The sequence below is a fragment of the Aythya marila genome (genome assembly GCF_965140915.1).
Source record: "Aythya marila genome assembly, chromosome: 1".
Lineage (NCBI taxonomy): Eukaryota > Metazoa > Chordata > Aves > Anseriformes > Anatidae > Aythya > Aythya marila.
In genome coordinates, this window is record NC_139042.1 from 70193109 (window position 1) to 70211309 (window position 18201).

At 41.5% G+C, this 18201-nt stretch overlaps 1 protein-coding gene across 4 annotated transcripts in view; it reads right to left on the reverse strand.

Moving 5' to 3' along the window:
* HERC2 (HECT and RLD domain containing E3 ubiquitin protein ligase 2) overlaps positions 1-14204 on the reverse strand; it is a 110618-nt gene extending 96414 nt beyond the window's left edge. For 3 of the 4 annotated variants that reach the window (XM_082773914.1, XM_082773915.1, XM_082773912.1), the window contains exons 1-3: positions 14103-14204; positions 13584-13694; positions 3074-3188 (exon numbers count right to left, since the gene is read on the reverse strand). In XM_082773914.1, the coding sequence (XP_082630040.1) occupies positions 3074-3188; positions 13584-13655 (187 nt within the window). In that variant the 5' untranslated portion in view covers positions 13656-13694; positions 14103-14204. The remainder of the gene's footprint in view (positions 1-3073; positions 3189-13583; positions 13695-14102) is intronic. The other variant, XM_082773913.1, reaches the window with a different exon arrangement.
* Between the last annotated feature and the right edge of the window lie 3997 nt (positions 14205-18201).

Sequence of the window (18201 nt, forward strand, 5' to 3'; positions counted from 1 at the left end):
GAGCCGGCCAGGAGATAACAGCATTAACATATGAAGCCCTGAACATCCAAGCCATCTCTTCCAGTTTCTTTTCCCATAACCACCAACCCTTCAGAGGATCAGCAACTTGAGATCTGCAGCATCTGCAAGCAACATGTTTGTGAAAACTTCCCCCAGACCTGATCACTGACACTGGACACACACATTTTCAAGTCCAGCTTCTTCCTGACTTCTGCAAAGGAAAAGATGAGGGGATGGATAACAATGACTATACCTTGCTACATGGGATGAGGAAGATTCACTGAAAAGCCCAAATGCTAAGTGTTTTACATGATATAGACTACGTAAATATACATACATGTTGATTGCTATTTGTGAAGGAAGGATGCGTGCCTAACCATATATAAATCATATTTACACAGCCTCCAAGGTGTGGAAGTCCAGATGACAGAAAATTCCAATCACCCAGCCCTAACCAGAAATAAAGTTTGTCTTCTGGGGTATACTACTTTTTAAATGATTTTTTTAAAAAATCTGTCGAACATGCAATAAAGCATTTGGTAGTTATGAAGTCAAACTGTCCAACAGGATGACTTCGGATTTCCTCCGGTCCTGCAAAGAGTCTGGTAATCCACAGCTGAGTACTGAATGACTAGAACACTGAGTAGAGCCAATGTAAATAGCTTGCAGGACACAGCAAAGAGCAAGAAAAAGAGAGGCACTTTTCCCATGTAAGAAAGAACTTTTTTAAACATGAAAGGAGTCTCAAAGCAGGAGCCAGCCTGCATGCCTGCTCACTGCTACAGTTTCATATACATGTTGTCTGAAGGGTAGCCAGCATAACCACTTCCCACATACTGTTATTCTCATTACAAAGGTTTGGGCTGTGCCAGCCTCTCTGCAACCACTTGGGCATTTGGACTTGATCATCTGTTTGCAGACACAATGCTGAGTGAGGCGCATGCATTCAACAGCACCAGGCTGACAGACAAAGGTCCAACTTCCAGATAAGGGGCACAACAGAAGAGAAGAGGCAACAAGAGGAGAGGAAACCCACTGTGCTTACCAGTGACAGGACAGAGGCGTGAAGTTGATTATTTTATAGTTTTACCTTATTTAATGTAGCTAATTGAAACAGAAATTCCATTTACACACAAGTTTGTGGAAACAAAAAAAGGACTTGTGTCATCAACTGACATCTTCAAAATGTACAGTAATGGCTTCCTAACTTAAAAGCTTAATAGGAAAAAATATTTTTAATACTTTTTAATATTTCCAGACATTAAACTGATCCAATTTTCCTGATGGCAGCCCGACTACCTTTTAAGTACATGCCATACCGCGAGCACACCTGAATTTGAACATCACTACTGTCACAGCTGTGCCCTTCGGTGATACTTGGAAACAAGCAAACTCATTTCCCTGGATGCATTAATCACACATGTTTTTCTGAAAGTGTCATGAAGAAAAAACAAAGGGGTTATTCCTAACCAAATGTTTCTGCTAACAGGAAAACAAATGCAGTATTTGTACTTTCTAGAGAAGAGAAGGAATCCTTTTCACTATCAATAACGTGGTTTTCCAATCTACTGCCTCTGCTGATCACCCGCTGCAAGAATGAAGCACCTCTGCCCAGCAGCCCAGCCAGCATTAGCAGAGAACGATACAGCACTAGTGAAGTAAAAGGATTAGAACATATGAGTATAAATCAAAACTTCTTACAACAGACTAAATAAAAAGGACTACAGCAACCTCTCATCTCCAAATTAGTCGATAGAGCAGCATAATCCAAATATTGATATTTGAATATATTGATTTTCATATAAAAACACTAGGATTTATGTAAGTCTGGTTACTGGCATGCACTTTTCCATTTCCTCTTGAAATAGATTTGTACAACATTTATGTAAAAAATGAACTACTAACTAAACAGACTGAAGTATTCCACATTTTCATTTCATGAAATTCAATTTGAGCTGCAAAAGGACCACCAGTTTTTCTGGTTTCATGACTCACTAGTGCCTAACCAAATCAAACATACAACCTGATCAACGCTGACCAGAAATAGCCTTGATTAACTTTTCCTTTTCAAAGTTCAAGTCTAGTAAACAAAACAGTTACATCTTAAAAACCCTGCAGTCCAGCACGGTGGCATTTAAGGCGGCTAACTACACTGAAAGAGAATTCATACACTGATCTGAATATAGCCTTCTCAGGCTCTTAAGATTTCTAAACTGTTGTAGCTTCCAAAAAAAAAAAAAATATATAGGTGTTTTAGAAGTACGTAGAAAAGAACGGACATGACCTCCACTCTACTGGACCTACACTTCACACCTCCAAAGGAACAAAAAGGCAGACTACTTGTGCTATTCATAGTAACTGAACACTCACATTTTTAAGAAAGTTTTTGCTGCTTTCCACAAACCCCCTTATTGATAAAGGGGAAGCTAAATGGCACGCCAAATCCAGGTATTTCAGAAAGCTGAAAATCATTGAATATCCAATGACAGATATTAATAATTCTCTATTCCTTTCGTAAAATATTGAGCAAGTCTCTAATCAAAGAATGTGATTATTAATCTGAATAGATACTTTACTCAGTCATTTGATTTGCAGTGTTTGACCTGCCCTAAAGGAAACTAGAAGACAAAAAAAAAAAAGCACTACATGCGCAGCTGGATTGCGGACAGTTTTCAGCTGACCTTTTAGTCACTTCATGAAGACTATAAACAAAATTAGAAATAGCACTATCACCTTTACCCCTTCCTCAGCCCACTTCCTTTAGACAAAGGCCTCAGCTGTAAACACACCAAGGAGAGTGAACAGAAGGACACCGCCAAGCCTCGCTCATCATAACACGAGTGGTTATGATGTTTAATTTAAAAAGAGACTGGAACAGATTTAAGCCCTCATTTGAAGACTCAGACATTACCTTCCTGCACACTTTAAAAGAGATCAGTTCCAATTGCATTTAACTCAAAATATGAACACTGGCAGACTGTGTAGACACGTGACAAGAAACCAAAGCCAGTATGAACCAGTATGAACTCCGAATTCCACTTTCACCACAAAAAAAGGAAAAAAAAAAACATACCTTTTCTTGGAGGTAGTTCACTACTTTGTGTTAATTCTGTTCCAGGATATACAATCTCGCCATCTTTTACCATTTCATTCCATAAGCCACAGAGTCCATCTCGTGTAAAAGCAAGCTGTTAAAAAAAAGAAAAAAAACAATGTTATATGCAGTTACATACAGTTGTATTTTTCCCCTCAAGCCAACACGGAAGAAATTTTTAAAAACACCATATGTCACCTCACTGGTAAATTCATTGTGTGTTTGACAGAGACTTAAATGATCTTCAGGATCTCCGATTCTCTAGCTGTGCTATTTTCAGATTAAGAACTATCTGATCTGACTGTGTGGACTTAAATACAGCAAGATCAATTTGCTTTTGGTGAATAACTCCCATAAAAAGCATGATTTGGTCACCTCAGAAATACCTGATTTCAAGATGACATCATGCACTAATTTGGGTAAATCCCTTTTCCCCTTTTTCACAGGGGAAGTCACTACAATCCCCTCTCCAAACCAGAGACTGAAGAGCATGGAACTCAGTCAGGGTACATGACACGAAGGTCACCAATTCATGAAACTACCTTGAATCTCCTTTGAAGAAACCTACTGACCAAGATAACCTCTCCTCTGCTGCCGGTGATCTATGCTCTATAGGACATCGCAAAACAGGAGTCTACATCTCAAGCGAACTCCTTAATAACCAGGCTATAATTTGCAACCACGTAGCAGAAGGGAGAAGGGGAGTAAATGGAACTGGCAAACAGAATTCCTTCAGCATGCCAGAGCCGTGCAGCGGAGACATCCAAGAAAAATGCTGAAAGCTTATTTAGAAGCACTCTTGGGTTATGTAACTAACATTCAAGTCCAAAGTGTTTTAAGTGAGGAGGAATAACACAAAGAAGTTACACAACTGCTGTTAATATTTGCCTTTATCCACAGAAGTCTGCCTGTACTTTCTTTTGATCAGTTTCCTAAGGATATTTTATTGAAGATCACAGTTTTTAAGAGCCACAACCAACTGCAGGGAGGTCATTTGCTGACCCAGCTAATCTAAGCAACATGAAAAATTAAAGACAGGTTGCACATTATGACACCACTGCAGCATACTAAATCACCACATTAGCTTTTTGACTTCATATTGCATAAGCCAGAAATTCACTCCAACAAGTATTAATGATTTCCTTTTCTTTTACTCAAAGTACGGGCTGACAAATTGTATGTATTTGTCACTTGCTATTTCCTTTCCTCAGGGAGGTAATAGAGAGAAGAATCACACAGTCTGACCTAGACCTCACTCAACTCATCTGCAATTTACCAATTATGCAGCACCAGAATTACTTTGTGAACTTATTTTAAAGAAAGTGACATTCCTTTTTCTTTGGGGCTAGAGGGAATAGGGGTCTCTTGCAGAGATTGGGTTTTCCTAAAAACTTTACGCTTGGGTTAAATTAAAAAAAAAAAAAAACAGAATAGATTGAACTAAAGCCACACTTCAACAAAGTAAAAAACAAACAAAAAACCCTCTTCCACCACTGACTGAATTTCTTGCATTGTTCTAGGTCTATAAATATTTCAACAAAGGCACAGGCGCTCATTTTCTCCTTCATCAGACATGGGCATATTCTTTACTGGGACGCCTAAAGAATTTATTTTTCCCAGTTGTCAATGATAGGTTTTCTTTTTCACTGTTTTTGGCTCCTATTGCATAGAAGATGTTTAATTATTTTAGGATGTTCACCTGCTCAATGCTAATCTATGGCAAAACACAAGCTTGAGAAATAGGAAAGAAGGCAACCCTTGGGATGATTTGCAGAAATAACTTTTGCAAAAATAATTTTCACAAAATAAAGGCTTCTGCCCATTAAATTGTCATCTTTTCCATTTTATGTTCTCAAATCACCCTGGCATGGAAATAGTTCTCACTGCCCTTAAACTTACACACTGAGAAACCTACAGCCTTTGAACTCATGATTCTTCATAATGCAACATTATATTAATCAGGAAAACTTCCTACTTTTGTAAGCACTGCCATAGCAGAATGAAAAGGATTTTTTCCATTTTTACCTCTAACCTTTTTACATGGCACAAAGCTCGCTCAAGTCACAGAATCAGAATCACAGAATTTTCTAGGTTGGAAGAGACCTCAAGGTCATTGAGTCCAACCTCCAACCTAACGCTAACAGCCCTCCACTAAACCATATCCCTAAGCTCTACAAGTCCTTCAAGCAGCTCAAAACTGAAAGAGTAAACAAAATTTCTTCTGCCTGGGGTTTGGCGTTCAAATTCTTATCAGTCATTTTCTTGTTATGTTGCACAAAGATAAAGCAGCCACTGAGATTATAGGTCAGAGAGCGCTCCTCCTCCTCCTCCAAATATGTCATGTGGAAGCTTACACTATAAGCAGACTCCAAAAAAACAAACTTGCTTTCATTCATGCTGTCGTTAACATTTTGCTAGTGGAATATGCACTGAGGGAGAGGGGGGAAGGGACAAGTTTGAACGTAAAGGACTATCGGGCTTTCCTTGCAGCAATAACCAAAGCAACCGCCTGAAAGGATATTGAAGAAGCAGTACATACAACCAGTTCACGTGTCGTAACTGCAGGCAACTCAATTCCAACTGTAACAGGGTCGCTATTAATCTACTCGATGTAGAGCAAACACATTAAACAGCGCCACTGTGACAGCCAGAAGTGGAAGCGAAGGTGAATTTTAAAGGGATAAATTGTTCAAGTAGTTTTATTGACATAATCCAAAAATTCCAGAACCGTAACAGAAGCTTCCCAACTCCCTTCACATTTCAGCTAACCCACAGAAAGTGGGAGGAGTGACCGATATGCCAGAGGGTCATGCTGCCATCCAGAGGGACCTTGACGGGCTGAAAGGAGCCTCATGAAGTTCAACAAGAAGTGCCAAGTGCTGCACCTGGGGAAGAACAACCCCATATACCAACATATGCTGAGGGCCACCCAGCTGGGAAACAGATTGGCAGGAAGGGCCCTGAGGGTCCTGATGGACACAAAGTTCAACACGAGCCAGCAATGTGCCCCTGCCACACAGAAAGCTGGCGGTGTCCTGCACTGCATCAGGCGAAGCACTGACAGTGGTTGAGGGAAGTGATCTTTCCCCCACTGCTCAGCACCGGTGAGGCCACATCTGGAGCACTGGGCCCAGTTCTGGCCCCAGTACAAGAGGGACATGAACTGGAGAGGGTCCAGTGAAGGACCATGAAAACAGTTAAGGGACTGGAGTAGCTCATATATGAGGAAAGGCTGCGCACTGGGGCTGTTCATCCTGAAGTGGAGGCAGCTCAGGGGGACCTCATCAATGTCAACAAACACCTGAAGGGAGAGCGCAGCGACAACACAGCCGGGTTCTCTTCAGTGGTGCCCAGTGCCAGGAGCAGAGGCCCTGGGCACAACCAGGCCCCCAGGAGGCTCCCCCTGAGCCCCAGGCAGCACTGCTGTGCTGTGCGGGTGAGGAGCCCTGGCACAGGCTGCCCAGAGAGCCTGTGGGGTCTCCTCCTTGGGGCCCTCCAAAGCCACCTGGAGATGGGCCTGGGCAGCCTGCGCTGGGTGGCCCTGCTGAGGCAGGGCTGGGGCCTGGTGGCCTCCAGAGGGCCCCCACAGCCTCAGCCACTCTGTTTTTCTGCGAAACTAGCAGCTGAAGATAACAATAAGTCAACTTTATAGCATAAAAGTCAAATTTCTGCTTTGATTACGCAATCCTAACTTCTTTCGTTGTAGTGTTTTAAGACTTGTCAGGAAATCTGATGCATTCCCGGCTTGTCAATCAGTAGGTTTTCTCACCTCATTCCCTAACTAGAACACCGCACATGTAAGCACAAAATGACAGAATAATAGTATCAGGAAAGCCAGTATGTTTTAACATGAATGAATTATTAACCAGCAGAATTTAGAACTTTCAATGTATTGTGGGACCTCTGCATGCCATGCAGTTACTTAAATATGCAAATTACTTGTTAAAAAAGAGGGTGCTGTTCACAATGACTTCTCACAAATATTCTGCAGGAGTATGTTACATCTTACTGTCTCTTCACTGTTTCTGACATACTGGGATGGCAAGTACAAGAGTACAAGTCTAACACCCACCCACTATTTATTTGATTTACGCGATCATCTTTCCCTCTAATAATTTAGTAACTTCATTTGTGAATGTTTAAAGGGATTAATTTGACAAACTCACTAAATTAACAAAGAATAAGTTTTCACTGAATGTTTCCAACTGTTGACAGTTGCAGAGATGTAAGCTCTGTAAACTTACCACAAGGACCCCAAGTCCCTGCTTGCCCCACCACCCAGACACTTGCTTCCCAAGTCTGAGACAACAGCAATGCCATAACTCCAGCCCCACTAACCAGTACCCTACAGCCCTGGCACTTGTTCTTAACCTCCCTACTCATTTCATCGTATCAAGTGGCATTCCCCATGCCCCAGATCTCCCTCATCTTTCCCATAATAGCTCCTAACTTCCTTTCAGATACAACCACACATCTTCATCTCCTTTACACCTCACCTTCACAAACACAACCTACTTCCACCATTTATTACACGTTCTCATCTCTAGACCACATCTTCTTGATCTCTGCACTTCTAAGGCACGCACCTCACCAAATTTATACTTCCCACATAGACCTAAATCTCAGTCCTGATCACTTACCCAAGTCAAAAAAGCAAGGGCCCAAACAGACTTCAAAGCAAACTTTTACTGTACTGTAAACTGAGCAGCCCCTACTCTAATCTTTTGCTAATCTTATCTCTACAGTTAAACTGTAATTTACTCTGTCTAGTACAAGACTTAATTCAGTCAAAGGGATCTCTAGTTTGGTTGCTAGCATATGTTATTCCTATTCTCCAATGGGGCTGGCAGTGAAATTCTGCCCCCATACATATCCCTTTCCTGCCATCACCTCTACAGAACAAGGCATTAGCATTTCCTTACATTTCTACAAAATGAAACATTGCAACCACAACTGGATAAGCTTCTGGGAATCCTCAAAACACCACTACAAGGTTTGTTTTCAGTAAGTTACTTTAAAAACCATCAGAAGCTGTGATTCGGTTCTAAAGACAACTATTTAAAATCAGACAATGCTTATTCCATGTGCTCTAGCAGATCGCATTCTTGATGTGGTTTCATAAACTGTCCTGTAACAAGCACAGAAGCCTCTGTAAAACTTAAACAGAGTTCAAGAAAAATGATGCAAGTGAAAGAAAACAACATAAAAACAGGCCATAAGGTCTGATTCAGGTAGGATTCCTGATTATACAGCTACGTTGGAAATAGAAGATAATCACAAAACGTCATTATGGATTTAAAATATAAGCTACTTAATAATCTTCACCTCAGAATTGTCAGCAGTTGGGGTGGGGGGGCAATGTGGACAGAAATCTCTTCTTCCACTCAGTTACTTCTGCATTAGCTATAGGTTGCATTTTAAAAGGTACGTTAAAATACATTTTTATTTAGAAATAGGTGAAAAATATTTTTTCAACACATGAACAGAAGAATATCACAGGAGAAACTGTAAGTGCTTTCCTAAGCCTTTCCACTCTTTTCACTGTTTTAAATCCCTTCAATTTATGTTTCATTTTTTGTCTTCTATATTCTGTCCTAGCCTCCTTCCTTCCCTGTTAAAGCATGCCACAAACCCCAGCTGCTAATCACACCCATACAAAGCACAGAGGAGCATCATTAGGTCTAACATATTGCTCTAAAGTTCTGGTGACAAAGACCATGAAGTTCAGCAGTCCTGTGTCACTTCAACAGATTTGGGGTCAAACTAGAAACGTCCCCCTGTTGACCAGGCTTCCATTTGTTGCAAAATTTTACTAACATTTAAAGTTCAAAAGCAAAGAAAAACTAAGTCTTACCCTCAAACTTCAAAGGGAAGTTCTCTAACTTCCTCTATTTGAGGAACAGCAGCTCTAAGCCCAAATACCTGCACAAACATTGATCTTGATTTCTCCAGCCTATCACTCCATGTAAAGTCCAGTCCTCATCTCTTCTCTGGACCCTTCCTTTTTATTCTGGAGGGAGAATTACCTCATTTCTTAGATATTAAGAATTCTCCATTACAAATTTCACCACATTTAAAAAGGTAGGAGTTCTCATTTGCAGTTTTACATTTCATTTTTGATCAGCATACTGAAACTAAGGAGAAAATGACTGGGAAATCAACAAAACAAAGAAAACATCTTTCACTAACTTCTTAACAGTCAAGACATCCTTTACTTACATCAGCAAAGATACCGACCTAGGTGCTAGAACAACTGGCCTTCCACAAAAATACAGAGGCCAAATTTAACTTTGGGGGAAGGTGAAAAGATTTCAGACAAATGCAACTCTAATAGGCGACTGCTTCAATTTAAAAGGATCTCTCAAATCCCTGTGGCAAAAGAAGACAGAAATAGCCTACCAACCATAAATTGAATGAAAACTGATGAAAATCCATGCTAGTCTTTTTTGTAGACAGCCCTTGCACCTTTCACTATTGCTTAAAGTTTCGTTGTGGGTTTTTTTTCCCCCATGCTACAGGAATATGAAAGCTTTTCTCCCTTATCCCCTGCTATTAAGCACAACAGTCCTCTGCAGGATCCAGAATGGGCAGTCCAATAAGCACCAGACACACGCATGCATCTCATTAGCTGACTGATTCTGTTTTTTTCATGATTCAGCCATCACTAATTAAACTTCTCTGCACCAGGTTCTAAACAACTGGTGCAGTACCTTCACTTCAATGGAACTATTTAAAGCTCATATTGACTTGGCAAACTGCTTATCTAGGTTTAAGTAAACAACTTTAATCTTCCCTAGCATTTGTAGTTTGTTGTGTTTTCCTTTTAAGAGGGATGCCTTCGTTAGAATAGCCATTAGAATACAATCTCCCATTACAGATTTTGTTACACAAGTGATGGTTTCTACTAGTAATAGACATGCATGGGTATATGCTTTAATATGCATTAAAACAAAACCAAAAATATAAAATGTATAAAATCAAATGAGTGGTAATCCAACCTTTCAAGCAACTCCAAGTTCAGAAGGAATTCACAAATTAACAACAATCATTAACAACACAAATAAAACACAATTTACAAGATGAGTGTTTAGACTTTTCTAAACTTTTTTAGACTTTTCTAGCAGCTGTTAAACATACAATAACGGGTCAATTAATTACAAAGTTTGTAAAAAAAAGATCTGACATAGTTGTGGGCTGCACCTAAGTCTACAGCATTTTGGCTTCCTATAATAATTTCTCTGAAGCTTATTTAATTAATATTAACAGAAGCAAAAATTCTGTCATCAAGACATATAGTGTCCACCAACTTTTCACACCACGTCAATTGCTCCTGGAGGCTAAAGGCTCACTGTTACTACAAAGGGCTCAGATACTTTCTTAAGAACAGTAATAATATGCTACACCATGCTGGCTTTGTCTGTTAACACCAACACCCCAAAACTCAGTAAGTATACTTAAATTTGGCCTGAATGCCAGCTGAAACAGTGGCTCTCACAGGTGATTAAACACAATCCATGCTAAGAAAAGAATGACACATGGATTTTATTCCATTAATACCACTACGTTACAGACTGCTATTAATGCACATAACATTAGAGTATCATTTATTACATTATTACCACAACATTGTCTTGAGCTAAAGTCAAAAAAGAATCCAATGATTATCAGAGACATTTCAGTGCCTCTAATCCACAGTGACTGCCACAGCCATCAAGTCTAAATAAAGAGCCTCTGGCAACAGAGGCAAGAAAAACGGAGGAGTCAGACTTTGGAGACTGCTCATCAACCAGAAGAAATGCTTCCCTTCCACTTCCAGCTATAACCCTCAAATTAGGCAACAGCAAAGAATGTTATTCAAGAACAACAACAACAAAGTTGCTTTTAGAGACTGGTTAATCTCTGTATGTCTCCTAAGGTGAAGAACTCCCCTGTACAACTTTCCTTCTCCAAGGAATCCCACCAACATGCTCTTTGACTACTGTAAAGCAAGAAATTATGAATCTAGGTGCAAAGTGAAGAGTTTCAGAGTCAATTCTAATCAGTAACATGTAGTCAGCTCGATTCGTTCACTTAAATCAGTGTGCCTTTGTTCAAATCTCTCCTAGGTATTATTCTCATAATTTCTATTTCTGTCAATAATCTCTTGAACACTGACAAGGCACTTCTACAGTAAGCAGGTAAAAAAAAAAAAAAATACATACAAGGCAGGAAATCTGCATGCTTGGTACAAAAAGAACAAAGTGATACAGGATTTATGTCTACAAAGAGATTTCACAAGTAGCTAGGTCATGCTGGTCAATCAGGCAATACAAAAATTCCCCAGAGCCTAAAACCCCTTTACTTGACAGAAGACATCTGCCATTTAATACAATAAAAAGAGCAAATCAAGAACCACATGCCTTTCTTTTTTTAATTAATAAAAAGTAACCAACAGATACATCTACACAGAGTTCTGTGATGAGGACCTGCCTAATGCCAAAAATTGCTAACCTAGTAAGAAAACTGTATAATACCTGGGAGGTCTGCCTACGCTTCACATTCCAGAGAAGCGACGTTTGTGTCCAGCAGATCACAAACGATTACTGTTCTCTTATTTCATTAATCTCATTATTTTGGCTAGAGCACAATTAGAAGAAAACAAAGGGAGCACCCTGGCAATTACAGTCTAACTTATTACTCATAAACAACTCTCATAGAACTTATTCATAGAGATTTGTTACAAATTAAGATTTTTATTATTTAGTGGAATTATTATAACCCATTAGCTATAAAACTGTCCCATAAAAGACAAGTGTTTCACTGCATTTTATGCACTCAGTTGAAAATAATCCTTAAGGTACGGATGGCAATCGAAACCTTCCTGTCAAAAGTGCATGTAAGCATAAAAAACGGGATGCAGAAGAAAAAACATTACAACAGAGAGGAAAAATATGACAAATCACATGAATAGTCACATTGTTCACCTTGTATAATACGGAAGAAAAGTATGCAATCCATATTCAGCAGCCATTCCAGACAGATGGCCATTTTTTCAGCTACAATTTTAAAACAGCCAAAGCAACTTACTTGCCATCTAGAACTAAACATCCAGGGACTAGAAACAGTATTTCTATAACTCTTAATATATTCATCTTCCAATTGTTTTGTACTAAGTGTATTCATCTCCTTAGCCAAAACATCTAACATTGAACCCAAACTTTGGCCTTTGGAAGGATAAAAAACAAGAGACAGAACTAATCTAGCCAGATCAAGGGTGATCCCTGTGATTTTATGGCCGTTACATTGTATAGTAGAGCCCTGTTGGTTGCATACTAAACTTGTCACTTCAGAATCCGATTTAGCTTGTTTGATGTAAAATACTGGAAAAAGTTTGCTTTTGGGACACAAGTGCATAGAACAGGCCTTTGTCTAGACACAATGACAGCTGAACTCTACCATCCAGCCTATGCAGGATGGACTTTTGGGTAAAGTCCCTCAGGATGCAATAAATAAATAAATCTATCAAAGGAATAACACCAGCCGGCCTGTCCCAACAAGAACTTCAGAGATTTGAGCAAGAACTTGCAAAGCCTATTCAAAGTAAGGTATCTCTATGCTACATCTGGAGGAAGGAAGACAGACAACACAAGGACTTACTCTAGTTACCCATTTCATCCAAAACAAACGTAACTGACCCAAAACACTAACTTCTCTGTATTTTCCTCTTACTTCTCAAACCTGAATTAGGCAAACATGATAATATCATCATTCCCTTATCACACAGTCTTGATAACTAAACATGTCATCCTCTATAGCAAAATTCACCATATACCAGTACAAAGACCAGTTCCATTTCAGCCACCTCTCTTTGACAGACTCCATACAAAATTAACTCCCTTGGAAAAGGATGCCTAAAGGAAGCCTACACCTGTTACCCAAGCAATTGGGGTAACAGCTAATCTGAACTCTTTAAAACTTAAGTTGATTTCTAGTGTCTTTCACGTCAGTTTTCTTGTGTATTAAAACCACGAACTTGGTTGAAGATCAGAAGTTTGGCAGCAGCCTAAAGAACTCTGTTCTAGCAGTAACGCTCTGTACACAGGTGTGTGCTTTGGCACTGCACAAGGATAACACACACGTGTAGTCCAGCTTGTTTCTATGCAAAAGAGACTGGACTGACAATACAGATTTGCAGCTCAAAATAATTTAGTGTTCCCTCAAGTTTTGTTAGACATTGGAACAGGCTGCCCAGGGAAGTGGTGGAGTCACCATCCCTGGAGGTCTTTAAAAGACGTTTAGATGTAGAGCTTAGGGATATGGTTTAGTGGGGACTGCTAGCGTTAGGTCAGAGGATGGACTCGATGATCTTGAGGTCTCTTCCAACCTAGAAATTCTGTGCGCCTGTGTGTGTGAAGTGCAGTGTGATACCAGGTACATATTCCTTTCAGCAAGCCACCTCACTTTTGCAGCCCAGCCTGCAAAGCACCTGGAAGGTCTCCCAACGCCTCACCTGTAGGTCTGTCTTCAACCATTTGGAGTCGAACCTCGCCTGCGCAGCCAGACAAAACGCCTCAGAAGACATCTTCCCTCCGCCAGCCTCCTGGCCGAGCAACCCAACCTGCTGCAGGAGGAGACAAATAAATAGCAACCCGGCACGCAGCGAGCAGAAAAATAAATAACAGCCCGGCACAAAGCCAACCAGGGGGTATCTCGGGGCGGCTCCCCCGGGGCCCTGAATAATTTAGGGTGCAAGCGAGCCCCCCGGGGGGCCTCAGGGGGTTGGAAACCCTTGGCCACCCCCTCCCCCTGCACCCGAGGAAGGCCTCCCCGGGCGGCCCCGAGCCCCTCGGGGACGGAGGCACCGGGAGGGGACCCAGAGGGGCCCGAGGAGGGACCGAGGGAGGCCCAGGCACGGCCCCCGCCCCGCCGCCGCCATATCCCGGGGCTGGGTGCGGGGGGGTCCCTGTGTGTGTGTCCCCCCTCCGCCCCCCAGCAGCCGATGGAGGCGCTGCCCGCTGCCCGCACTCACCGGCGGCTCCTCGCCTCGCCCCGCTCGGCCCCGGGTTATCCTCGCCCCTCCTTCCCGCTACCCGCCCGCCCGCCCCCCCCCCCCCACTTCGTCCGCCGGCAGCGCCGGGCCCTGCCTTCCCCGCGCCCGCCCTCCCTCCACACTGGAAGCTGGGGGGGAGCTCGGCCCCTTCTCAGCCCGGCCCCTACGCACGCCAGAGAGGCTCGCAGCCAATCAGGAGGGGAGGGGGAGGCGGGACATCCTGCCCCGAGCGGGCCGCACCATAGAGAGGAGCGGCGCAGTGGAGATAGATGGGCAGTGCGCAGAGGGAGGGGGTCCCCCTCAGACCCCCAACCTCTCCCCCCCCCCCCCAGCATGGTGAAGGCCTGAAGTGTGACACCGCCTCACGGCTTAAAATAAAACAAAATAAAATAAAATAAAGTAAAATCAAATAGACAGTAGCAAAAACACAGCCCTCTGTCATCACAGAATCTTCTAGGTTGGAAGAGACCTCCGAGATAACCGAGTCCAACCTCTGACCTAACACTAACAAGTCCTCCGCTAAACCATACTATACCCAGAAATCGATTTAGAAACATAAATAAATAAAAAAGTGCTGTTCTGCTCTTTACTTCCTTCAGTCATTTTAGCTGCAGGTTCCGCTGTTATGGTGTGGTGATGTGGGGAATTGGCAGGGGCCGAGGGGGGCTGCAGGCCAACGCGGCGCGCCCCTTGCCAAAGGGAAAAGCTGAAACTGTGCCGGGGATGACAAAATGGATCAGTAGTGCAAAATGCAAATTAATCAAAATTACAGTATCTTGCAGCATGTAGACTGCAGTTCTCCAGCACTCAAGGAGCCCAAAGGTGGGAGCAGGGCTTGGCAGATGAGACTACAATGTGTTTTGGCCCATGTGCAACCACAGGCTGCACACCAACAAAATTCCTACAGAACCAAGACCATTTGCATGCATTTGGGCAAAGGTTATCATACTTAGGCAAATCATTTTATTATGATTAAGAATTAAAAAAAAAAAAAAAAAAAAAAAAAAAAAAAGACATGGACTTGTTTTAGCAATCCAGAGGGCTACAAGGATGATCAGGTGGCTGGAGCACCTCTCCTACGAAGACAAACTGAGGGAGTTGGGGTTGTTCAGCCTGGAGAAGAGAAGGCTCCAAGGAGACTTTACAGTGGCCTTCCAGTACCTAAAGGGGACCTACAGGAAAGCTGGGGAGGGGCTCTGTCAGGGGGTGTAGGGATAGGACAAGGATTAACGGCTTTAAACTAAAAGAGAGTAGATTTAGATTAGATATAAGGAGGAAATTCTTCACTCAGAGGGTGGTGAGGCACTGGCACAGGTTGCCCAGAGAAGCTGTGGCTGCCCCATCCCTGGAGGTGCTCAAGGCCAGGCTGGATGGGGCTTTGAGCAACTTGATCTGGTGGGAGGTGTCCCTGCCCATGGCAGGGGGCTGGAATTAGATGATCTTTAGGGTCCCTTCCAACCCAAACCATTCTGTGATTCTAAGAAACATCGTCGTAATTATTACCAGTAAAGTGGAGCGAATTTTATTTTTTTGGTGTTCATTTTCCAAGTAACAGAAAAATGCTGCCATGACCTAGCTGCTCAGCTTGTGACTCACCATGGACCAATATGGGATCAAGACACAGTCACCTTAAGTGAAAAGTTGTACGTTTCTGAACTGCCTGAAAATTTATATAAAATATAGAATATAATAAATACAGAAATAACGTATTTCCAGAAGTTACTCTCCAAAACTCCAAAATATGAACCTTTAAAAACAAAAGTGGTTTCCCTTGAAAAATCTGCCCAAATGCCTGTATGTCAAAAGCTTTATGTTATATATCAGGGAAGTGAAAGTTTTGTCATGCATTTCATGTCATGTCTACTCTGGCTAGTCCATGTCTGAGCAGCAACTAGCACTCCAGGATGGGAAATGTTTTAGTCTCCTATTTCCTGGTAGACTGGAAATATAACAAAGTAGTCATATTGTCATATTGCGAGTAGTGATAAAAAACACTTTGCAATGTATGGAGTCCAAACCAGAAGGCATTAGTAAAACTTGGTTGAAACCATGGTGCCCATTGATCTTGATTTGCAAGTCAGATATCAGAGAGCTGCTTTGCATGTGCTGCATTCTTTGCTATTTTTGTTTGGCTCTCCAGAAAGGTCATTTGCATTTATTTCAGATAAATCTCTTACTTTTACTAAATAACAAGCAGCAGTAATCTTCTATTGTTAACTCTTGATGAGAATAATTTGAAGAATGCATAACTGGCTAACCTGTTAGACTTGAATCATTGGCCCAATTAGCAGGTACCCGCAGAATCCCAGAATGGCCAAGGTTGGAAGGAACCTCTGAAGATCATCTAGTCCACCCCCCCTGCCAAGCATGATCACCTAGAGCACATTGTGCAGGATGGCATCCAGGCAGGTTTTGAATATCTCCAGAGAAGGAGCCTCCACAACCTCTCAGGGCAACCTGTGCCAATGCTCATAGTAAAGAAGTGCCTTCTCATATTCAGCTGGAACTTCCTGTACTCACTCACTTCCACAAAAATCAAAACATATTTGGGTGCAGTAACCATGGAAATTCAACAGATAGTGATGCTTCTGAAGAATTTATGGATTAGTTTGTATTTTCCAGATTTAGATTTCACTTCTGATGAATAATGTTTGTTTGCATTTCAAATGCACTGTAATAGCATGATGCAATCTAAAATGGCATTCTCATTTACAAAAATACTATGTACCCACCAAATTTTTCAGAGATAAAAGTATACCTGGTAAAACAACATAAATTATTATTTTGATGATATTATTAAAAACAATTCAGTTACATTAATAAGCAGAAAATGCAAAGACTCTGGAACCTGTAATTCATCTTTATACACAGTATTCGCACTATTAAATCCATCAATAACTATGTTATTCTGATGTTGTTTAAATAACAATGATGTGTTGTTTTACTTCTGACAGACCAACGTAATGAGGGTGGTAATGTACATGTCTGGCAGATTTCTGAAGGCAAGTTCAAGCCAAACAGGTGAAGTGCTACGACTCCACAGCCACTCTTGCACTCTACTCTTCTGATGCATATTTCCACCTTAAAGCAAGATTATATGATCTTGAAAATCGGTTCACCAGCTGTCATCCTTTGTGGCCCAGCTTGCTCAAGTAACCTACTTTACACCCAAGAAAATCATTAAGTGGATCTGATGTCCCTGCCTTAGAGACACCGACATCCTCGGGATGGCAGGGCAGGCTGCTAGTGAGGTGGAAGAAAACTCTTTGCTTTCACTGCAAATCTGTCAAAACCCTCGCACTTCTTTCTTGCTTCCTCCAGCAAAATGGCTGGACATGAAAAAATCTAATTTCCATGGACAGACGAAGTCAGTCATTTACATGTAGCTGCTTCTAGATATATTGTATAAACCACTATTAAAATGGACCAAAGCAATAAGTAAGCATATCAGAATGCTTTCTAATAAGGTCTCGTTCTCTGTTGCACTTATTAGAGCACTTACAAACAATAGAGTGTGTTCTAAAAATGCCTGGCTTTGGGCAGGAGACCTCCCTTTTGCTGTAAATGTGGAGGAGGAGACATACCAAAGAAGAGGCACTTTCGGGGTACAGGAGGTAGAGGAAAAGTAGGTTAGTGGTACACACGCAAGGCTGGAAAACGTAGGGTTGTTAGCATGAATGATGCCCTCCCCTCACCTCCATGCACTGGCTGTTACAGTCAGACAGGTCTAAGGAGACAGGGAAGAACAGAAACTAACTGAATAAACTAATGCTAAATACTAATAACCTAATACTAATAATCTAAAGCAGAACAGACAGAAGGAAAAGAAGCGTCTCTGAACAATCTAGGTAGCACAATATTTGTTTTTATTTCACTTGTGCCAATGAGATCATAAGTAATGACAGGATCAGTCACCAAAAAAAAATGAGACAATTGCATTCTCAAGTGCCTAAATCCAAAACCTTAAGAACCAATGAACAAAACAATAGAAGTTTTTATTATTATTCATAAAGGACCTCAAATATTAAAGTATATGTTTACATATAACCAAGTACCCTGCCCTACCCGCAGGCGTTCT